The 25,454-nt window shown below is 42.5% G+C and overlaps 1 protein-coding gene across 1 annotated transcript in view; it reads right to left on the bottom strand.

The window, feature by feature from the left end:
• Nucleotides 1–18,589: 18,589 nt before the first annotated feature.
• banp (BTG3 associated nuclear protein) overlaps nt 18,590–25,454 on the bottom strand; it is a 97,588-nt gene continuing 90,723 nt past the window's right edge. The window contains exon 13 of the mRNA XM_052465981.1: nt 18,590–19,691. Coding sequence (XP_052321941.1) covers nt 19,650–19,691 — 42 coding nt within the window. The 3' untranslated portion in view covers nt 18,590–19,649. The remainder of the gene's footprint in view (nt 19,692–25,454) is intronic.

Below are 25,454 nucleotides of genomic sequence, written 5' to 3'. Positions count from 1 at the left end.
ATATATATATTTTTTTTTTTGAAGTCTGTATGATTAAATTCTCATTACCAAAACAAAAGTTCTCTACCACAAATGGCCTTAAATTGCAGCAGTAAGTGAGAATGGGTGTTGTGGAGGATGAGGAACCTTAGCATGTTTTGCTAACATTAGAGAAGACATGATGACTAAGCAAATTTTTACTCAATGTTCATAATTAGACATGAATTAAGTATATTTTCATTTAAAAAAATTATCTCACGTTTTTTTTTTTATGTGGAAAACTACCTGTATCGGTAATGATAATCAATACTGTCGTGTTCGCAGTCTGAAAAGAGAATGTTTAACTTTTAACTGGAGAATTATAAAAAAGAGATCTGCTTACCTGGTAGCCATCTTGAAGGTACTGGCAGATGTGTTGCTTCATTTAAAATCAAACTTTCTTTGTGTGTGTAAAAAGTCCTTCAAAAATGTTGTGGAGGATGATAACATCAAACACTTCATTTTTCCACATTATTATTTTACATGAATAATTAGTTCATTTTTCTGTCATGCGAAAACATCTAGTATAACATCCATTAATTTTTACTGTTTAATTTTACTGTTTTAATTACAACATACATTCAGACATAGCTGAACGTGTTGCAGTAATGAGAATTTCAGCAGAAAATGCAATAAAATACAAAAATAATGAATTCCTATGTTGAAATGACTCTTTGTGCAAGGTAGAGAACAGTATTCTCTTTATTATATTACATGATTTATGTTTAAAATCATTACTGCCATGGCATATTATTGGTTTCATGAGAATGACCCACCCAGTTGTATGAGCTGTATGAGCTGGGTTGTTTGTCCTTGCATTGAATTCATGTTCGCTGTCACTTGCTAGAATTTAGCTGTCACGCCTCGGTCTTAGTATTTTGTGTTTTCTTTATTTATTTGGTCAGGCCAGGGTGTGACATGGGTTATTGTGGTGTGTTTTTTGTCTTGGGGTTTTGTGGGGTGTCTACGTAGTCTATGGCTGCCTGAGGCGGTTCTCAATCAGAGTCAGGTGATTATCATTGTCTCTGATTGGGAGCCATATTTAGGCAGCCATATTCTGTGAGTGTTTCGTGGGTGATTGTTCCTGTCTTTGTGTTTGCACCAGATAGGGCTGTTTCGGTTTTCGTTATTTCATTTCGTTATTTTTTTTGTAGTTTCTGTATGTATAGTTTTCCTTCATTAAAATATCATGAATCATCATCAGGCTGCATTTTGGTCCGATCCTTGTTCTACCTCTTCGTCAGAGGAGGCGATAGAGAGCTGTTACAGAATCACCCACCACACCCGGACCAAGCTGCGTGGTGACAGGCAGCGACAACAGCAGCAACAGGAGCAGCGCGACAAGAATTTCTGGACTTGGGAGGAAATCCTCGACGGGAGAGGACCCTGGGCTAAACCAGGGGAGTGTAGCCGCACCAAGGTGCAGCGAGAGAAGGACTGGACATGGGAGGACGAACTGGACGATGAAGGACCTTGGGCTCAGCCTGGAGAATATCGCCGCCCCAAGGAAGAACTGGAGGCGGAAAAAGCGGAGAGGCGCTGGTATGAGGAGGCAGCACGGCGACGCGGATGGAAGCCTGAGAGTCAGCCCCAAAAATGTATTGGGGGCTCACAGGGGGTATGGCTATGCCAGGTAGGAGACCTGCGCAAACTCCCTGTGCTTACCGGGGGGCTAGAGAGACCGGGCAAGCACTGTGTTATGCTATGGAGCGCATGGTGTTTCCAGTGCGGGTGCATAGCCCGGTGCGGTTCATACCAGCTCTTCGTATTGGCCGGGCTAGAGTGGGCATTGAGCCAGGTAAGGTTGGGCAGGCTTGGTGCTCAAGAGCTCCAGTGCGCCTGCACGGTCCGGTCTATCCAGAGCCACCTCCACACACCAGTCCTCCGGTGGCAGCTCCCCGCACCAGGCTTCGTGTGCGTGTTCTCTATCCAGTTCCACCAGTGCCAGCACCACGCATCAGGCCTACAGTGCGCCTCGCCTCTCCAGCGCTGCCGGTGTCTCCCGCCTGTTCAGCGCTGTCGGAGCCTTTCTCCTCTCCTGCGCTGCCGGAGTCTCCCGCCTGTTTAGCGCAGCCAGAGCCTTCCTTCTCTCCAGCGCTGCCGGAGTCTCCTGCCTGTTCAGCGTAGCCTGAGCTGCCAGTCTGCATGGAGCAGCCTGAGCTGGCAGACTGCATGGAGCAGCCAGAGCTGCCAGTCTGCATGGAGCAGCCAGAGCTGCCAGTCTGCATGGAGCAGCCAGAGCTGTCGGTCTGCATGGAGCAGCCAGAGCTGCTAGGTTGCATGGAGCAGCCAGAGCTGCCAGTCTGCATAGAGCAGCCAGAGCTGTCAGTCTGCATGGAGCAGCCAGAGCTGCCAGGTTGCATGGAGCAACCAGAGCTGCCAGTCTGCATAGAGCAGCCAGAGCTGCCAGTCTGCATGGAGCTGCCAGTCTGCATAGAGCAGCCAGAGCTGCCAGTCTGCATGAGGCAGCCAGAGCAGCTAGATCTGCCAGTCAGCCAGACTCTTCCAGATCTGCCAGTCAACCAGACTCTTCCAGATCTGCCAGTCAGCCAGACTCTTCCAGATCTGCCAGTCAGCCAGACTCTTCCAGATCTGCCAGTCAGCCAGACTCTTCCAGATCTGCCAGTCAGCCAGACTCTTCCAGATCTGCCAGTCAGCCAGACTCTTCCAGATCTGCCAGTCAGCCAGACTCTTCCAGATCTGCCAGTCAGCCAGACTCTTCCAGATCTGCCAGTCAGCCAGACTCTTCCAGATCTGCCAGTCAGCCAGACTCTTCCAGATCTGCCAGTCAACCAGACTCTTCCAGATCTGCCAGTCAACCAGGCTCTTCCAGATCTGCCAGTCAACCAGACTCTTCCAGATCTGCCAGTCAACCAGACTCTTCCAGATCTGCCAGTCAACCAGACTCTTCCAGATCTGCCAGTAAACCAGACTCTTCCAGATCCGCCAGCCAGCCAGGATCTGCCGGAGCCAACTACCTGCCTGAGCTTCCTCTCAGTGCTGAGCTTCCTCTCAGTGCTGGGCTTTCCCTCAGTGCTGGGCTTCCCCTCAGTGCTGGGCTTCCCCTCAGTGCTGGGCTTCCCCTCAGTGCTGTGCTTCCCCTCAGTGCTGGGCTTCCCCTCAGTGCTGGGCTTCCCCTCAGTCCCGGGCTTCCCCTCAGTCCCGGGCTTCCCCTCAGTCCCGAGCTGCCCCTCAGTCCCGAGCTGCCCCTCAGTCCCGAGCTGCCCCTCAGTCCCGAGCTGCCCCCCAGTCCAGTGGGGTTCTGGGTGAAGACTACTAGGCCATGGTCGGTGGCGAGGGTGGACTATCCCAGGACGCGAGGGGGAGAAACTAAGACATTTATGGAGTGGGGTCCACGTCCCGAGCCGGAGCCGGAGCCGCCACCATGGACAGACGCCCACCCGGACCCTCCCTATGGTTTTGAGGTGCGTCCGGGAGTCCGCACCTTAGGGGGGGGTTCTGTCACGCCTTGGTCTTAGTATTTTGTGTTTTCTTTATTTATTTGGTCAGGCCAGGGTGTGACATGGGTTATTGTGGTGTGTTTTTTGTCTTGGGGTTTTGTGGGGTGTCTACGTAGTCTATGGCTGCCTGAGGCGGTTCTCAATCAGAGTCAGGTGATTATCATTGTCTCTGATTGGGAGCCATATTTAGGCAGCCATATTCTGTGAGTGTTTCGTGGGTGATTGTTCCTGTCTTTGTGTTTGCACCAGATAGGGCTGTTTCGGTTTTCGTTATTTCATTTCGTTATTTTTGTAGTTTCTGTATGTATAGTTTTCCTTCATTAAAATATCATGAATCATCATCACGCTGCATTTTGGTCCGATCCTTGTTCTACCTCTTCGTCAGAGGAGGAGATAGAGAGCCGTTACATAGCTAGCATCATCTATGGGAATTCGCTAGAATTTTGTTAGAATTTGTTTAGAAATAAATAGTGCACGGTGTGTGCACTATCAGTAATACCATATAGTAGGGCTGCACAATTAATCGAATTCAGATCGAAATTGCGATATTAACGTGCAATAGCCATATCGCAAGAGGCTGCGATTCTCCTTTCTTTGACACTGTTAAAACAAAAACAAATAGACAGTGGTACCTTCTCCAGTGAGATGCGCTAGACTCCGTTCATTCCCTCTCTACATGCACAGATGATGCTAACCAATCACAAGCGTGCTCTCGCACTCCCCAATTACGTGTGTCCCTGCTTAAAGTGCGCAGCTAGATTCTGGTGAGGAAAGAAAGGGCTTCACTTCACCGTAGCTCCATTGTAGGCAGAGTGTGTTTCGGAAACATAAGTGCTGCTAGTGCTAATGAGAACATTGATTCAGTGCGAAAGAAGGGCGCATCTTCAGTTGTATGGCAGTATGTAGTCTACAGGCAAACAGATGTCAGTCAACCAAATACAAGTGTTTTGCAAAAAGTGCCTCAGAGTTGTAGCAACAAGACCCAACACAACAAATGTATTCAAAGATGAACCATCCCTTACTTTACAACGATTGTATGATGAAAAAAAGCACCCGAAAGCAGCGAAGTCCCTCAACTACTAACAATAAACAGACATTGATTGCAGAGGCGTTTTCAAATGTAACGCCCTACAAAAAAGCATCCCGCAGACGCATACAAATCACTGAGGCTATCACCCATCACATAGCCAAAGACATGGTTCCTATTAATATTAACACAGTCAGCAAAGATGGCTTCAGGAAGATGATAAACAAACTGGACAGGAGATACAAGATTCCATCTCGCACATATTTCTCCCAAGACGCCATACCAATACTGTATAACAAAATGAAGAGAGGAGTTGTAGCACAGCTGACACGTGGATTATGACGCGGCTATAGCAGACCTTTGGTTTAGTGGGTCAATCTCACGAAACTGACTTTTGATTTTTTTTAAACCTAGTGTCATTTATGAAATGTCCTTTTGGATCACTGCGATTCGGACCTTTACTTATCTATTTCGCAATTATTGTTGTCTAAAAAAATCTGATTATGCATTTTATCACCATTTTTCATTACAGTCCAAACAAGTAATAAACAAATCAATTTCAAATGATGTTTTAACACTGCTCCCGTAATGAAAAGGTCCGAGTTAAACATAAACAATTTTTTTTTTAATTCAGACTTTCACAATATCAGCTTTTTAGCCATTTTGTAAATGAGAAGGCCAAGTGGGTTAAACATTTACATTTATATTTAAGTCATTTAGCAGACATTCTTATCCAGAGCGACTTGGTGCATTCACCTTATGACATCCAAGGGATTGTTTAAGAATAAGACCGCAATTCTGAAGGCATGAAAGCAAATAAATTAACTTCTACTAATCTTCTAGATCAGTGTTTCCCAAACTCAGTCCTGGGGCCTCCAAGGGGTGCACATTTTGGAGTTTTCCCTAGCACTACACAGATGATTCAAATAATAAACTCATTATCAAGCTTTGATTATTTGAGTCAGCTGTGTAGTGCTAGGGCAACAACAACAACAAAAACATCCACCCCTTGGTGTTACCTGGACAGAGTTTGGGAAACTCTGCTCTAGATGATGCAACATTAGTGAATACAACTTCATTTAAAAACAGTTTTCACAGGAACTTCAAAAATGTAAACTTCAACTAGTATAACATTGTTATGATTTATGGCCAAACTACAGCAACATTCTTAAGTGTTTTATTAAAATAAGTTAGGTTTTTATGATGTATAACTGTATAAAATGACCTGAGAATGTAATTTCAGTCATGAGAATTTGGGGTGAATGTACAATAATCTGGCAAAAATGTATAATCTATTTAAAATAAGACACTTTGCCAAAAACTACACTACTTAGTCCTCAGAATGATCATAGATTTTTGCAGATGTATCATGGTTTTGTAACTTAACTTGCTACAGACATGTTTAAAACTAGTTTCATGAGAATCACCCTTGATTTCGGTTAGCACTATATGTATTAATTTATATGATCTCATTTTAGAAGTGATGTGCGCTACCCCGACACTTATTTTAAACATTTTAAAATGCATTTGAAAAATCGCTGGTGAAGCCACAAATAGGAAATAGCATATGTGGACAAAATAAACAAGGTGGCAAAAGCAACAGGTAGCCAAGTTGATAATAGATAGGTTTTGCAGTTCAAACCCAGAATACACATCTGGATGTTAAGACTGCATTGCTTATTATAGAAATCCCTTCATATGAAACTGCTGTAGTTACAGAGCATATCCAACAAAAGTGGGTTCATAACTGCAAGAACAGTACTTGTTACCCAGTTGTTGAGCTAAGAGATGCATTGTGGCTCATAAAAAAAGCCTGACCTCATTGTCATCATTGTCTTCCAAAACATAATACTTAGGAAACACTATCACTATATACCCAGAATTGGGCCAAGCATTCCATTATGTTGAGATCTATTCAACTTTGTACACTCTATTGACTAAACGTTGACTAAACGTTTAAATATATCTTCAGATGGCCAATATAACATTACATTACATTTAAGTCATTTAGCAGACGCTCTTATCCAGAGCGACTTTCTTATATACTGTATCATATTGCTGCCAATACAGGGGAAGTCCATTCAGGACTTGAACCCGTGACCCTACACCTAATAGTCCAACATCTCTTAAGCCAATAACAGGCCAAGAGTGGTGAACTTCTTGACTAGGTCGCTGGTGCTGTACTTAGGACAATACATCTAGGATACCTGGAATCCCACCAGATGTATCCTGTTGGGATTCATACCAGCAAACGTTTGGTTTCTGGCCTGCCATTTTTGACTTTGTGTCCCACCATTTCAGCTGTCTGGTGAATCACGTCACACCATAAGGGTTGAGCAGTGAACAATACACACTCATACCAAATAATAAGAAAAAAGATGAATTAATAAAACCCCACCGCTTCAAAACATCCAACTTTTTAAAGAGTATTGGCTTGTATCTAATTTTAAGGAATTGACTGTATAATAATTAAATTATTGGTATAAATGGACAAAACATTTCAACCCGCGACCCACTTACACCTCTGCCCGACCCAAAGTATATCTAGGCTATATGCGGTCCCTGAATGTCAGAAATGGGATTAGAACCTACACACCCAAGGGAGACTGCAACCTAAACGCATCCTGACCTCCAACTTCCAATTAACCCACGGTAACGGCATCCCACGTCTGCCTCCAAAGCAGCACCTTACTGTGATTATGTGAAATAGGTAGCGTAGAGATGTGGTATTGAGGGCAGATATTCAGGGGGCAGAAGCTTCTGGTGCAAAGGTGTCCATATTATTTTCAGTTTTCAATAGTGATAGCTGGCGATTAATATTTACAAGACAAACAGGTGAACAATACTTACTGCTGAAGCAAAATAACAAACCTCACTGCCTAAAACAGGCTCACCCTGTAGCTTCCATAGATCTTACAGGTTGGGTTGTGTGTATCTGGCTCAAGCAGCTTCCCCACTTGAATTCTAAAACAGAACTGCATTGCTCTCCAAAACGAGCCCATATATACACCTGAAGTACACTTCCTGGAACATACCAATATGTATGGCAAAATAACACCCAAATCTGGCAAATACAAATTGAACTGGCTTCCTCATAATTACCCCATTACATACATTCAGTCTAAAACAAACCTGACCACTTCCATGTACAGTTTAAAATTGGGCACACGTTAAACAACAATCATTAATTGTTAATTGAATGGAACTGGCAAATGGCGGCAGCCCACAACTCAAATTACATAGACAAGACAAGACACAAGGAGCTCCGACACAATGTGGGAAGTATGAACAAAGGAAAGCATTAACAGAATGAAACAAACTGTTTTTTGCTTGTGAGTGTTACGATGAATCTGTGCACAGAAACCACGTTTCACTCTGGTAGGCTGAGACAGGAAAATAACTGCATTTCTGTGTGGAACCGATTATACGGAAATACCTTTCCATACAAAAATGTTCCTGACGAACTGGGCATGAACTTAAAACAGTAGCTTATTGCTAACAAAGAAACTAATGAATAATATAGTCATGTGTGGTATAATGCTTGCTTTCTAGGAAGAAATGGCAAAATGCATAAGGGAAATACGGCCTAATGGCAGACTAGACAGTGTGCAAGTTTGTGACGAGTAGGCTTAAATTCACATCATCACAGATAATTTTTTTACCAAAATAATTGCTATTTCTATATGCACATGCCCCATTCATGACAACCCCACCCTTGATTGTGGAGAGAAAATGTTACAGATTTAAAGAGTATTTCCTGCAACTCTACATTTTGCCATGGGATGGAGACTTTTTTTGCAATTTTAAAGGTAATTTCATGCAATTCCACACATTTTTTAAATGTCTAATGTGTGTTCATGTGATATTTGGGTGACTTAAACATTACAACAAAATCAATGGGCTAAAAAACAGCTGACCTGGGCTAGTTGATCTGGACATTTGACTTGTTATTAATAGCTCTCTAAGGTCTGCAATGACTGACTTGACTAGGACAACTGCTGATGCACTACCCAATTTAAAAATTGCACATTCAACTATTACAACTTTCAGATGTAAGTTGAAAGCCAGACAGTTCCTTGCCGACCTCTCGTGCCACTCCTAGTGGACACGCTCCACAGTTTGGGAACCATTGGACTAAGCTAACTCACACCTACAGTCAATAGTGTGCAACTGCAGCCTGCAATTTGGGACGTTCGGAACCCCTCTTTATACTACTATTTGTAAATGTTTAAGCTATGACTCCAGTACATATGTGGGAGGAAAGGGCACTCTAGTACAGTATATGGTGCATTACCACCATCACATTGGATTCCATCTGTAGGATTTCCCCGCTCAAGCACCCCATTGGTTCCTGCATGAATGCCCCTGTCGAACATGACAAACGGTATCATTTCAGTTGAGCGTATTAGAGCTTTGCCTGTCTACCGGAAGTTGATGCTATTGCTATGCATCCTCTTGCTAGCATAACAGATGACTATTTCGGGTGTGTTCATAAATTCTACATTTGTAAATCCAGAGAGTTATCAGATTGTAATTGTATAGCTTGGAGCGTTCAGAGCGCACCTCACTGACCACTTTACTCACCATAGCAGAGCTGGTTAGGCTGTTTTCATGTTATCCAGAGCGTTGGTGACTAACTGTGCTGCCGGAAACAATTTATTATGTTTTTTTTTTTGCTGATATTTACTGACACTGGCCATAATCAACAATGACTATACCACTTGGCTAAGAATGATGTGAATAATCAAGTCAATAAACGTTGGTTAGTTGGATAGCAGATAGTTAATATACTGCCTGGCAAGGTCAATGTACAGTGGGGCAAAAAAGTATTTAGTCAGCCACCAATTGTGCAAGTTCTCCCACTTAAAAAGATGACAGAGGCCTGTAATTTTCATCATAGGTACACTTCAACTATGACAATTAAATCCAGAAAATCACATTGTAGGATTTTTAATGAATTTATTTGCAAATTATGGTGGAAAATAAGTATTTGGTCACCTTCAAACAAGCAAGATTTCTGGCCCTCACAGACCTGTAACAACTTCTTTAAGAAGCTCCTCTGTCCTCTACTCGTTACATGTATTAATGGCACCTGTTTGAACTTGTTATCAGTATAAAAGACACCTGTCCACAACCTCAAACAGTCACACTCCAAACTCCACTATGGCCAAGACCAAAGAGCTGTCAAAGGACACCAGAAACACAATTGTAGACCTGCGCCAGGCTGGGAAGACTGAATCTGCAATAGGTAAGCAGATTGGCTTGAAGAAATCAATTGTGGGAGCAATTATTAGGAAATGGAAGACATATAAGACCACTGATAATCTCCCTCGATCTGGGGCTCCACGCAAGATCTCATCCCATGAGGTCAAAATGATCACAAGAACGGTGAGCAAAAATCCCAGAACCACACGGGGGGACCTAGTGAATGACCTGCAGAGAGCTGGGACCAAAGTAACAGAGCCTACCATCAGTAACACACTACGCCGCCAGGGACTCAAATCCTGCAATGCCAGACGTGTCCCACTGCTTAAGCCAGTACATGTCCAGGCCCGTCTGAAGTTTGCTAGAGAGCATTTGGATGATCCAGAAGAAGATTGGGAGAATGTCATATGGTCAGATGAAGCCAAAATATAACTTTTTGGTAAACTCAACTCGTTGTGTTTGGAGGACGAAGAATGCTGAGTTGCATCCAAAGAACACCATACCTACTGTGAAGCATGGGGGTGGAAACATCATGCTTTGGGGCTGTTTTTCTGCAAAGGTACCAGGACGACTAATCCGTGTAAAGGAAGAATGAATGGGGCCATGTATCGTGAGATTTTGAGTGAAAACCTCCTTCCATCAGCAAGGGCATTGAAGATGAAACGTGGCTGGGTCTTTCAGCATGAAAAGTATCCCAAACACACCACCCGGGCAACAAAGGAGTGGCTTTCGTAAGAAGCATTTCAAGGTCCTGGAGTGGCCTAGCCAGTCTCCAGATCTCAACCCCATACAAAATCTTTGGAGGGAGTTGAAAGTCCGTGTTTCCCAGCAACAGCCCCAAAACATCACTGCTCTAGAGGAGATCTGCATGGAGGAATGGGCCAAAATACCAGCAACAGTGTGTGAAAACCTTGTGAAGACTTACAGAAAACATTTGACCTCTGTCATTGCCAACAATGGGTATATAACAAAGTATTGAGATAAACTTTTGTTATTGACCAAATACTTATTTTCCACCATAATTTGCAAATAAATTCATTAAAAATCCTACAATGTGATTTTCTGGATTTTTTTTTCTCATTTTGTCTGTCATAGTTGAAGTGTACCTATGATGAAAAATACAGGCCTCTCTCTTTTTAAGTGGGAGAACTTGGTGGCTGACTAAATACTTTTTTGCCCCACTGTATTAGTATCCAACTAACGTTAGTTAACGAGATAACATACCGGTACATACTGCTGTAATGCTATGTAGTTCGTAAGAATAGTGTGGCTAACAAATTGTCAGCCAACATAACATGTAACGTAACTTTAAAGTATTTTTTTGCATATTTTCAGCCATTTTCTTCAAAAACTAAATTGTGAAGACACGCCCATTTTCTGAAGAATTGCATTATGGGCCGAAATGGTCCTCTGCGTGTATACTCATATTTTGGCGAATTTAGTTCGACATCCGGGAAATTTTGGCATACTAACTATATCCATATTATATACTAAATTCACGTCACAAATAGTACGGTTAGTACGAGTATTCGAACAAAGCTAAGGTTTCCATGTATTTGATGCCTATCTATTCCAGCTATTATTATGTGCTGTCCTAACCCTCAGCAGTCTCCACTGGTACGCACAGAACGCACTGCCTCTGCAACGCAATGCTGCAAGGCAAACGCATAGTTCCATTGGAAATGAATGTACTTCTGGTGTACCAAAATGCACGGCGTTAGCTAAAATTATCCCCGAAGCGACTAGAACATATCTAGCTGTACAACCAGACCTGCCCTGATGATAGTCTTGATTTCCACTAATGCCTCCGCATGAATTAGCTCAAAATATCGTTTAAAAATCATACGAACGAGTCGACTGCACCAATGTAAACGCAATAAACGAAATGTCACCGTAAGAAGTAACTATTTGTCAATTTGACAAGTTACGAGCTGGTTACCGACAACCTGTCAAAAGTTGTTTAATTCTGTTGAGTAAAATGCTGTGGTCTCCAACACCGGCTCCGAAAAGACAGGACACATACAATGTCGTTTGAGGTTAAACTCACCTACGAATTCCAAATGTAAGATGTCCAGGCTGCAATATGAGCTGTCATTTATCTTCCGTCAGAACTGTAAACTACACTTTCCTTGTCTCTGCTAAAGCCTGCAGCGCATCCTTCCTGCTCGAGCCCCAGTGGGCGGAGGTTTCCTCCCACAACCAAAGATTTGTTTAACTAACACAAGACCACAGCCTGTTGTTTCCAATGGGAGCAAATTAATCATAGTGTGAAGAACAAGCAAGAAAGTGAGCAGAGCCTAACAAGAGCATATTGGCGCGTTATAGCATATGCTTGCATATTCCATTAGGGAACGCGCGTGTGTATCAACTCAAATCGCACTTGCACTCCTTGTGAACCGCGCATTTTTTGTTTGTTAACTTTGGCAAACGACAAAGTCTACGAAACTTAGTCCACTATGTTCGTAACAGATTCCAGTTTTGGAAACAGAAAACTGTATTGAGATCAAATGTTTCATCTAGCAGAATATCGACCAAAATCTATCAATTCAATTTCAATTTAAAGGTCTTTCTTTGCATGGGAAACATATTTATACATTGCCAAAGAAAGTTAAATATATAATTAACAAAAGTGAAATAAACAATAAAAAATCATCCACCGCCATTGTTGCAACCCCTATTACAAGTCTGTTCAACCTCTCTTTCGTATCGTCCGAAATCCCTAAAGATTGGAAAGCTGCCGCGGTCATCCCTCTTGTCAAAGGGGGTGACACTCTAGTCCCAAATTGTTATAGACCTATATCCATCCTGCCCTGCCTTTCTAAAGTCTTCGAATGCCAAGTTAATAAACAGGTCACTGACCATTTCGAATCCCACTGCACCTTCTCCGCTGTGAAATAAGGTTTCCGAGCTGGTCACACACAAGGTACTAAACGATATCATAACCGCCATCGATAAAAGACAGTACTGTGCAGCCATCTTCATCGACCTGGCCAAGGCTTTCAACTCTGTCAATCACCGTATTCTTATCAGCAGACTCAATAGCCTTGGTTTCTCAAATGACTGCCTCACCTGGTTCACCAACTACTTCGCAGACAAGAGTTCAGTGTGTCAAATCGGAGGGCCTGCTGTCCGGACCAATGGCAGTCTCTATGGGGTTCAATTCTCAGGCCGACTCTTTTCACTGTATATATCAAAGATGTCGCTCTTGCTGCGGGTGATTCCCTGATCCACCTCTACACAGATGATACCATTTTGGATACATCTGGCCCTTCTTTGGACACTGTGTTAACTAAACTCCAGACGAGCTTCAACGCCATACAACACTCCTTCCGTGGCCTCCAACTGCTCTTAAACGCTAGTAAAACCAAATGCATGCTTTTCAACCGTTCACTGCCCACACCCGCCCACACGACTAGCATCACTACTCTGGACTGTTCTGACCTAGAATATGTGGACAACTACAAATACCTAGGTGTCTGGCTAGACTTCAAACTCTCCTTCCAGACTCATATTAAACATCTCCAATCCAAAATTAAATCTAGAATCGGCTTTCTATTTCGCAACAAAGCCTCCTTCACTCACGCCGCCAAACATACCCTAGTAAAACTGACTATCCTACCGATCCTCGACTTCGGCGATGTCATATACAAAATAGCCTCCAACACTCGACTCAGCAAATTGGATGCAGTCTATCACAGAGCCATCCGTTGTGTTACCAAAGCCCCTTATACCACCCACCACTGCGACCTGTATGCTCTACTCGCCTGGCCCTCGCTACATATTCGTCGCCAGACCCACTGGCTCCAGGTCATCTATAAGTCAATGCTAGGTAAAGCTCCGCCTTATCTCAGCTCACTGGTCACTATAACAACACCCACCCGTAGCACGCGCTCCAGCAGGTATATCTCACTGGTCATCCCCAAAGCCAACACCTCCTTTGGCCGCCTTTCCTTCCAGTTCTCTGCTGCCAGTTACTGGAATGAATTGTAAAAATTGCTGATGCTGGAGACTTATATTTCCCTCACTAACTTTAAACATCAGCTATCTGAGCAGCTAACCGATTGCTGCAGCTGTACATAGTCCATCTGTAAATAGCCCACCCAATCTACCTACCTCATCCCCATATTGTTTTTATTTACTTTTCTGCTCTTTTGCACACCAGTATCTCGACTTGCACATCATCATCTGCTCATCTATCACTCCTGTGTTAATCTGCTAAATTGTTTTTACTTCGCTACTATGGCCTATTTATTGCCTTACCTCCTCACGCCATTTGCACACTTTATATAGACTTTCTTTTTTTTCTATTGTGTTATTGACTGTACGTTTGTTTATTCCTTGTGTAACTCTGTGTTGTTGTTTATGTCGCACTGCCTTGCTTTATCTTGGCCAGGTCGCAGTTGTAAATGAGAACTTGTTCTCAACCAGCTTAAATAAAGGTGAAAAAAGAATAATAATAAACACTCACAAAAGTTCCAAAAGAATAAAGACATTTCATTCATGATATTATGTCTATATACAGTGTTGTAATGATGCGCAAATAGTTAAAGTACAAAAGGAAAATAAACATAAATATAGGTTGTATTTACAATGGTGTTGGTTCTTCACTGGTTGCCATTTTATTGTGGCAACAGGTCACAAATCTTGCTGCTGTGATTGCACACTGTGGTATTTCACCCAATATATATGGGAGTTTATCAAAATTGGATTAGATTTGTAATTCTTTGTGGGTCTGAGTATATATACAGTCGTATGAAGAAGTTTGGGCACCCCTGACAATTTCCATGATTTCCATTTATAAATAATATGGTGTTTGGATCAGCAATTTCATTTTGATCTATTAAAAAACTGATGGACACAGTAATATTTCAGTAGTGAAATTAGGTTTATTGGATTAACAGAAAATGTGCAATATGCATCAAAACAATTAGACAGGTGCACCCCAATATTTAGTAGAGCCTCGTTTTGCTAAAATAACAGCCTCTAGACGCTTCCCATAGCCTCTAATGAGTGTCTGGATTCTGGATGAAGGTATTTTGGACCATTCCTCCTTACAAAACATCTCCAGTTCAGTTAGGTTTGATTGTTGCCGAGATGATATTGATATTCAGGTCTGGGGACTGGGATAGCCATTCCAGAACATTGTACTTGTTTCTCTGCATAAATGCCCTGGCGTAACTTCAACTTTGTGACTGATTCTTCAACATTATTCCCAAGAATCTGCTGATATTGAGTGGAATCCATGCCACCCTCAACTTTAACAAGATTCCCAGTACCGGCACTGGCCACACAGCCCCACAGCATGATGGAACCCCCACCAAATTTTACTGTGGGTAGCAAGTGTTTTTCTTGGAACGCTGTGATCTTTTGCCGCCATGCATAACGTCCCTTGTAATGACCAAATAACTAAATCTTTGTTTCATCAGTCCACAGCACCTTATTCCAAAATGAAGCTGGCTTGTCCAAATGTGTCCAAATGTGCGTTTGCATACCTCAAGCGACTCTGTTTGTGGCGTGTGTGCGGAAAAGGCTTCTTCCGCATCACTCTCCCATACAGCTTCTTCTTGTGCAAAGTGCACTGAATTGTTGAACGATGCACAGTGACACCATCTGCAGCAAGATGATGTTGTATGTCTTTGGAGGTGGTCTGTGGGCTGTTTTTGACCGTTCTCACCATCCTTCACCTCTCTGATATTTTACTTGACCTGCCACTTCTGGCCTGAACAAGAACTGTGCCTGTGGTCTTCCATTTCCTCACTATGTTCCTCACAGTGGACACTGACAGCTTAAATCTCAGCGATAGCTTTATGTAGCTTTCCTCTAAACCATAATGTTGAACAATCTTTATTTTCAGGTCATTTGAGAGTTGTTTTGAGACCCCCATGTTGCCACTCTTCAGAGGAGAGTCAAAGAGAACAACAACTTGCAATTGGCCTTAAATACCTTTTTCTCATGATTGGATGCACTTGTCTATGAAGTTCAAGGCTTAATGAGCTCATCAAACCAATTGTGTGTTCCAATTAATCAGTGCTAAGTAGTTACAGGTATTCAAATCAACAGAATGATAAGGGTGCCCACATTTTTGCATAGTCTATTTTTCACATCTAAAAATCTTTGTCTGGACAATACCCCAGTACTCAGCTTTTATGAGAAAATGAATGGCATGCCACTGTGATAATGTTCTGTGATGACAGAGTAAATTATTATGCAGCCTCAGTGGGGTCACTTAAAAATGTCCTTGTTTGGAAAGAAAATCATTTTTTTTCTCCATTAAAATAACATAAAATTGATCAGAAATACAGTGTAGACATTGCTAATGTAAATGACTATTGCAGCTGGAAACGGCTGATTTTCTATGGAATAGGCGTACAGAGGCCCATTATCAGTAAACATCACTCCTGTGTTCCAATGACACGTTGTGTTAGCTAATCCAAGTTTATCATTTTAAAAGGCTAATTGATCATTAGAAAACCCTTTTGCAATTATGTTAGTGTAACAGTATAGACTTTAAGTCCGTCTCCTCGCCCCGACCTGGGCACGAACCAGGGACGCTCTGCACACGTAAACAGCCACCTTCGAAGCATCGCTCCACAAAAGCCGCGGCCCTTGCAGAGCAAGAGGAAACACTACTTCAAGGTCTCAGAGCAAGTGACATCACCGATTGAAACTCCACTAGTACGCATCACGCTAACTAGCTAGCATTTTCACATCGGCTACATTAGCACAGCTGAAAACTGTTGTGCTGATTAAAAAAGCAATAAAACTGGCCATCTTTAGACTAGTTGAGTATCTGGAGCATCAGCATTTGTGGGTTCGAGTACAGGCTCAAAAGGGCCAGAAACAAAGACATTTCTTCTGAGAAATGAAGGCTATTCCATGCGAGAAATTGCCAACAAACTGAATATCTTGTACTGTACAACACTACTGTACTACTCCCTTCACAGAACAGCGCAAACTGGCTCTAATTGGAAAATAAAAAGGAGTGGGCAAGAGCAAGAGAACAAGTACATTAGTGTCTAGTTTGAGAAACGGACACCTCGCAAGTCCTCAACTGGCAGCTTCATTAAATAGTACCCGCAAAACACCAGTCTCAACGTCAACAATGAAGAGACGACTCCGGGATGCCGGCCTTCTAGGCAGATTCCTCTGTCCAGTGTCTGTGTTCTTTTGCCCATCTTAATTTTTATTTTTATTGGCCAATCTGAGATATGGCTTTTTATTGCAACTCTACCTAGAAGGCCAGCATCCCGGTCGCCTCTTCACTGTTGGCGTTGAGATAGTAATTAACAATGTCTACTCTACACTGTATTTCTAATCAATATGATATTATTTTTATGGACAAAAAATAATTATTATTTCCAAAACAAGGACATTTCTAGGTGACCTCAAACATTTGAACGGTAGTGTATATTTTGGTTTTACCTTTATTTAAGCAGGCAAGTCAGTTAAGAACAAATTGTTTTTTACAATGGCCTACCCCGGCCAAACCCTCCCCTAACCCGGAAGATACTGGGCCAATTGTGCGCCACCATATGGGACTCCCGATCACAGCCCGGGATCAAACCAGGGTCTGTAGTGACGCCTCTAGCACTGAGATGCAGCATGGTCTCTTTGGGTTTGTGAACAGAACCCCAGGACCAGCTTGCTTACGGGGCTGTTCTCCAGGTTCATTTCTCTGTAGGTGATGGCTTTGTTATGGAAGATTCGGGAATCGCTTCCTTTTAGGTGTTTGTAAATTTAACCTATCTTTTCTGGATTTTGATAATTAGCGGGTATCGGTCTAATTCTGCTCTGCATGCATTATTTGGTGTTTTACGTTGTACACAGAGGACCTTTTTTTGCAGAATTCTGCAAGCAGTCTCAATTTGGTGTTTGTCCCATTTTGTGAATTTTTGGTTGATGAGCGGACCCCAGACCTCACAACCACAAAGGGCAATGGGTTCTATAACTGATTCAAGTATTTTTTGCCAGATCCTAATTGGTATGTCGAATTTTATGCTTCTTTTGATGGTATAGAAGCCCCTTCTTGAATTGTCTCTCAGATCGTTCACAGGTTTGTGTAAGTTACCTATGGCGCTGATGTTTAGGCCAAGGTATGTATAGTTTTTTGTGTGCTCTAGGGCAGCAGTGTCTAGACGGAATTTGTATTCGTGGTCCTGGCAACTGGACCTTTTTTGGAACACCATTATTTTTTGTCTTACTGAGATTTACTCAGCGCCCAGTTTGGACAGAATCTGTGCAGAAGATCTAGGTGCTGCTGTAGGCCCTCCTTGGTTGGGGACAGAACCTCCATCTACTCCCACTGCCAGCCACTGGGCTTCCTCTCACCTCCATATTTGGTATTGAGTGGAAACACCAACCGGATGCTTCACATTTATATACACATGCGGTGAAGAACCTGTCTCATTATTCTATCTGTGGCTTAACTACAGCTGGTATATAGGAGAACGGTCCTTGCTATCCGGAATCATTGAGATGTCCCAAGCCCAATTGAATTTGAAATGTAAAAAGGTTAAGGTTAGGGTTACTGATGCTGATCCTTGTAATTTGAGTCATATCTTCTTATAGGGCCGAGACTATCACAAATAATTTTTTAGAGGGCTCGATGCCAAAATAGGCTATGTGCATCCGCATCTCACTCATCACTGCATGTTGAGGCTACTCCGCCCAATCCAGGTGTGAAAATATGGCATTTTGAACAGATCCTGCCTCAGAGGATGCAATGTCAAAATATCCAACAATCTCACGTTGAGATTTTGTGTACAAAAAGTCTCCCTAAAAACAATTGTCACAACAGGCATTTTCCTTCATATGAAACAGCTTCTCGGAGTTGAAATGTTGCATAAATTGTGCCTAACGTAACAAATTAAGCACACTGTCAGACTTATTCAAACATTTAATTCAATATGGGATAGTTTACACAAAATTACATATTGGTTTTCTTACCCTATAAGCAGTCTATGGACAAGGTACAGCAATCCAAGCTTTGGTTTAGTTTCCATGGCACTGTTTCCAAAATGCTATAAAAAAAAATCCCATTAAAGTCATGGTACCGATATTAGCATTTTTCACGCATCATGTTCAAATCATCTATAAGTGACTTTTAAGCTTCACAATACATTTCAGATACTTTTTTGGATGGTTTTTGATGTGCGGTCCTCTCAAATATGTTTTGCTCTCCTCTGTGTCTTCCCACTGGGCACAAACTGGTTAAATCAAAATGGTTTCAACTTAATTTGTCAGCTTATTTTGACGTGCTCTCTACATAGAAAATACATTGGATTTGTTGTTTTGAGGGTAAAATCACATAATTATATCATCATCATAACCAAATTTCAACATATACAAACCTTGTATAAAATATGTTGAATTTGTACTTTATATCCACTATCAGAAAAGGAAAAAAATAAGCTGGGCAGTACCTCCTGGAGAATTGATCTATCTACAGCAACCCTCTGGTCTCCCATCCAAGATTTTAACCAAGCCCAGGCCTGCTTAGCTATGACGTTTGTCACTGCCTATTACCACGTGCTATTGTGAGAATGATTGTTGTAGAGTCTCCACTTAAAAACTAAATAGATTTGCTATACAATCAAATCAAATTTATTTATATAGCCCTTCGTACATCAGCTGATATCTCAAAGTGCTGTACAGAAACCCAGCCTAAAACCCAAAACAGCAAGCAATGCAGGTGTAGAAGCACGGTGGCTAGGAAAAACTCCCTAGAAAGGCCAAAACCTAGGAAGAAACCTAGAGAGGAACCAGGCTATGTGGGGTGGCCAGTCCTCTTCTGGCTGTGCCGGGTGAAGATTATAACAGAACATGGCCAAGATGTTCAAATGTTCATAAATGACCAGCATGGTCGAATAATAATAAGGCAGAACAGTTGAAACTGGAGCAGCAGCACAGTCAGGTGGACTGGGGACAGCAAGGAGTCATCATCTCAGGTAGTCCTGGGGCATGGTCCTAGGGCTCAGGTCCTCCGAGAGAGAGAAAGAAAGAGAGAAGGAGAGAATTAGAGAACGCACACTTAGATTCACACAGGACACCGAATAGGACAGGAGAAGTACTCCAGATATAACAAACTGACCCTAGCCCCCCGACACATAAACTACTGCAGCATAAATACTGGAGGCTGAGACAGGACGGGTCAGGAGACACTGTGGCCCCATCCGAGGACACCCCCGGACAGGGCCAAACAGGAAGGATATAACCCCACCCACTTTGCCAAAGCACAGCCCCCACACCACTAGAGGGATATCTTCAACCACCAACATCCTGAGACAAGGCTGAGTATAGCCCACAAAGATCTCCGCCATGGCACAACCCAAGGGGGGGTGCCAACCCAGACAGGATGACCACATCAGTGAATCAACCAACTCAGGTGACGTACCCCCTCCAGGGATGGCATGAGAGAGCCCCAGTAAGCCAGTGACTCAGCCCCTGTAATAGGGTTAGAGGCAGAGAATCCCAGTGGAAAGAGGGGAATCGGCCAGGCAGAGACAGCAAGGGCGGTTCGTTGCTCCAGAGCCTTTCCGTTCACCTTCCCACTCCTGGGCCAGACTACACTCAATCATATGACCCACTGAAGAGATGAGTCTTCAGTAAAGACTTAAAGGTTGAGACCGAGTTTGCGTCTCTGACATGGGTAGGCAGACCGTTCCATAAAAATTGAGCTCTATAGGAGAAAGCCCTGCCTCCAGCTGTTTGCTTAGAAATTCTAGGGACAATTAGGAGGCCTGCGTCTTGTGACCGTAGCGTACGTGTAGGTATGTACGGCAGGACCAAATCAGAGAGATAGGTAGGAGCAAGCCCATGTAATGCTTTGTAGGTTAGCAGTAAAACCTTGAAATCAGCCCTTGCTTTGACAGGAAGCCAGTGTAGAGAGGCTAGCACTGGAGTAATATGATTCTAGTCAGGATTCTAGCAGCCGTATTTAGCACTAACTGAAGTTTATTTAGTGCTTTATCCGGGTAGCCGGAAAGTAGAGCATTGCAGTAGTCTAACCTAGAAGTGACAAAAGCATGGATTAATTTTTCTGCATCATTTTTGGACAGAAAGTTTCTGATTTTTGCAATGTTACGTAGATGGAAAAAAGCTGTCCTTGAAATGGTCTTGATATGTTCTTCAAAAGAGAGATCAGGGTCCAGAGTAACGCCGAGGTCCTTCACAGTTTTATTTGAGACGACTGTACAACCAATAAGATTAATTGTCAGATTCAACAGAAGATCTCTTTGTTTCTTGGGACCTAGAACAAGCATCTCTGTTTTGTCCGGGTTTAAAAGTAGAAAGTTTGCAGCCATCCACTTCCTTATGTCTGAAACACATGCTTCTAGCAAGGGCAATTTTGGGGCATCACCATGTTTCATTGAAATGTACAGCTGTGTGTCATCCGCATAGCAGTGAAAGTTAACATTATCTTTTCGAATAACATCCCCAAGAGGTAAAATATATAGTAAAATAATAGTGGTCCTAAAACGGACCCTCGAGGAACACCGAAATGTACAGTTGATTTGTCAGAGGACAAACCATTCACAGAGACAAACTGATATCTTTCCGACAGATAAGATCTAAACCAGGCCAGAACTTGTCCGTGTAGACCAATTTGGGTTTCCAATCTCTCCAAAGGAATGTGGTGATCGATGGTATCAAAAGCAGCACTAATGTCTAGGAGCACGAGGACAGATGCAGAGCCTCGGTCCGATGCCATTAAAATGTCATTTACCACCTTCACAAGTGCCGTCTCAGTGCTATGATGGGGTCTAAAACCAGACTGAAGCATTTCGTATACATTGTTTGTCTTCAGGAAGGTCAGGCTTCAGGCAGTGAGTTGCTGCGCAACAGACTTTTCTAACATTTTTGAGAGGAATGGAAGATTCGATATAGGCCGATTTGGCTTTTTCAAGAGAAGCTTTATTACTGCCACTTTTAATGAATTTGGTACACATCCGGTGGATAGAGAGCCATTTATTATGCTCAACATAGGAGGGCCAAGCACAGGAAAGTCAAAGTTATCAAATTTATTCCAAGGGGTAGGTTTAATAGAACACTATAGTTTGATTTGATTTAGTCCTATTTTTTTACTCAAATGTTTGGTTGAGATGGAGACGTGAATCCAACATATCAATTATTAATTTGTTTATAAATGTAATTAAAGTCAGTGGCACAGATGGAACTATTCAAGCAAAACATAAATCTCCCACAAATGTTGATATTTGGTTTCATGTCTCCAGCTCAACCAAAAATAAAAGTTGGGAATTAAGCCAGTTGCTCAGATGGAACTATCCAAGCAGTAGATACATCTCTTTTATATGTTTATAGTTGGTTGCATTGTCAACCAAACACAATTCAATATTACTTTTATAATACAGTAAATAGCCTAAAGTGAAGGCTATCTTACAAACTAATGTAACATTTAACATTAAATGAGTAACACATCCATGGCCACATTTGTTGGTTATTGTAACTATACATTTCTTGTAATGTTACCATATAAGCACTTATGTTCAAGATAGCCTGCATAGGTCCTGTATAGATCTTCACAATTGTGGTAATAATCTGTGCGGAATCCCGAACGACGAAATTAGATACCTGATGGGTTAGACAATACACTTCTCATCAATTATCTTTTAATCCATCCTCAGCCAATCAATCCTCCGTCATACACAGAATTGAAAGGTCAAATGGTTTATTATCAAAAACAGTCAAGAGCATGGGCAACGGAGAGAAACAAAATTGTGCAGGCTGAGGCCATGTGGCAAAAAGTGATAATGGCGCTGGAGTTAGGGGTGGAGACTAGTGGGTCTGGGCAGGTGTGATAAAAAAAAAAGAAATAATCTTGAATGGCATTAATCACTTGCACCATGTATTTTTTAATGTAATCTCAACTGCAATCCAGCTCATCCGGTTCTGCTATTAGATTAAGCAGTGATACCACAATCTGTTGTGTAAATAAACTAAATATCTGGCATTGTATTCCCATTTAAACTTTGCTGTGCTTTTAAATGGTTGAAAGCGCAGTGATAGACATTTGGGTGAAAACTAAACCAAACATCTGACAATGCTTTTCCATTTGGTTGTGCTTTTAATAAATGGTTGTAAGCATAGTGATAACACATTGGAAATTCAACAAACTTTTGACTGTCTTTTTGCGTGGGTGAATATAGGTTGTAATCTCTGATCACCGTCTCAACCAAATATTACCAAGTTATCCACGTTGAAAATACGTGGTGTGCCCCAGTGGGTTTGGCCTGGCTTAATCAAACACTCAATATGCATATTTCCTCCTTCACTTCCCTGATGCAACACAATTGAATAGGTGTAAGCAATGGTTTAACTTTAATCACAGTTTTCACCCATCATGTTATATTGGCAATTACTTCAAGGGAATGAAAATTTATAGGAAAGACAATTTAACACACTTGAATATTCCCATTAGAACGGCAGGTTTCTTGATAGTTAACCTGCAGCTGGTACGTCTTATTGCCGCAGTGCAGTCCTGTTGTTGGTCTTCACTCTCTTCACTTCACTCTTCACTCAGCCTGCAGTCAGTTGGATAAATAATGGGAGCTGGAGTTCCTCAGACTCTCAATGATCTCCATTTCTGGATGATCAACATACTGGTCATGTCCCTGGACAATTCCACACAACATATGACATCTCCAGGCACTCAATCAACCAATTCTCTAATCAAACCAGCGTAAACACAAACACCATGAAAACACTCACATTTACTCATTCCCTAGTCAACATACAAACAATATCTCTCAACCCTTAGCCATCCACAAATCCCCTTACACAAGACATTCATTCTACAGGTATACAGTATTTCAGAGCCTGGGAGATATAAAAGGGGTGATGAGGAAATGTGTTAGCCATAAACAGTGACTAGTTGTAACAGCACACCTGGTGTTTCAGCTGAGTGTGAGCCAGCGTCAGAGACATCCTGGCTCGGGGGGGGGGGGGCTTTGTTCTTACAAGATTATAACAAGTGCTGATTTATTTCCCTGGAAACCCTTTATGTTGGGCTTTTATTTTTATTTTCATTTCAGTCCAAACTATGTTCTCTGCATTTTACGTATCTCAGGATAACCCTTATCCTTATTGTAAACCTTCACTAGGGGGGAGATTTCCAAGGCATGGAGGTGGATAGTTCCCTGGTAGCCTAGTCCCAGAATGTGCTTTAGCCAACTGCCCTGACGGCCATTGTCATGCCATACATACAACGAGGAGTTGGCTAAGCACATACCAATCTACGATCAGGGTGGATGGGCCTGCCATCAAAAGAACATGGGAACATGTAGGTAGGTATTGAGAGAAGGGAGTCATTTCACCCTCTCTGGTCTCTGCCCATCTCTCCCTCCTTTAAACTCAGCCACCCCATCCCTCCATCATTCATCGCTGTTTTTCAGCAGATTACTGTGGTGGCGCCCAGAAGGCCCATGTCATTGCCGTGGCAACCGCTCCAGTCCCCTGGCCAGGGCCCAGGGTTATAAAAAGTGAAGGGTCCAAGCCGTTACATCCAAGGCTGTTTCCTCAGCTTCAAGAAAGAGGACGGCCAAGTCCCCCTTGGATTCAGAGGGATGGAGGAAGGGGGGAAGAGCAGACCAGGGGGAGGCTGGGGCTGTCCATGCCAAGACTTACTGCTCCACAGTGTCAAATAATGTCAGAGTCAGAGAGTTAGAAAGAGGAAAGAGTGAGAGACAAAAAGAGAACCCAAGTGGGATTGAAAACAGAGAAGAGGCAGAGTGGAAGCAGACAGACACAGAGAAAATAAAAGGAAACAGCAGAGAGATGTTATCAAGTTCTGCTGTCCAAGTACGACTGGTTCTTGCTGTCGCTCCAAAATACACCATTACATCACACTGTGCGTGGGAAATCTCCCTGAAGCACAATAAATGTTTTCCAAAGAGCTCCATTTATCTCCTCTTAGATATTCATCACTGGAACAGAATTGTTCCTTACACATAAATGTTGTGTGCATGCACACTCAGAGAAAGTGAATTATCAGTAGAATTATCAGTAGAATTAATCTATTTGAGCTGACAAGGTGTGGAAACTTACATCAGATAACATAAGCCATTCAGTAAAGTTACTCCACTCTTATCCAGAGCGACATACAGGAGCAATTAAGGGCACGACAGATTTTTCACCTAATCGGCTCGGGAATTCGAACCAGCGACCTTCCGTGAACTGGCCAGACGCTCTACCACTAGGCTACCTTCCGCCCCAGGTATATTCCACCCTGAGCATGTCCAACGCTATCAATCTTTATCAGTGTATCATGGTTCTTTGTAGCGTTACAATACATTTATACGGTTTGTTTACCTGCATTGCATTAGATAGAAGACAGACCAACACGAGCATCGGCCATGTGCAGTAGATCACCTGCTGAGTGTCGACAAACACTGGCCATTCAAAATTTAGAATTGTTAGGTAATTCATAGAAAATAATGGCTGATGTTCTGTGATCAGAGGCGAAAGGACGGCTACCCGCTTGCACACAGCCATCATTTGTGATGGTTTGTCTTCCCTCTTAGAGAGGATAGGCCTTTTGAGCACATTGAACACTCTTAAAACAGTATTGCACAACATTATTGAACTCAATCGCAAATTGAAATGGCATAACAGACTAGCTCTAAAATAGCACAGCAATAGCATACCATCACACACCATAGACCCAAACACCCAAGTGCGTTACAGAACGAAAAAACCCCACATTAATTTAATTTGATCACATGTGA

This window comes from Oncorhynchus keta, chromosome 17 (assembly GCF_023373465.1).
Source record: "Oncorhynchus keta strain PuntledgeMale-10-30-2019 chromosome 17, Oket_V2, whole genome shotgun sequence".
Taxonomy (NCBI): Eukaryota; Metazoa; Chordata; class Actinopteri; order Salmoniformes; family Salmonidae; genus Oncorhynchus; species Oncorhynchus keta.
This window is presented reverse-complemented; position numbering and strand designations above follow the sequence as displayed.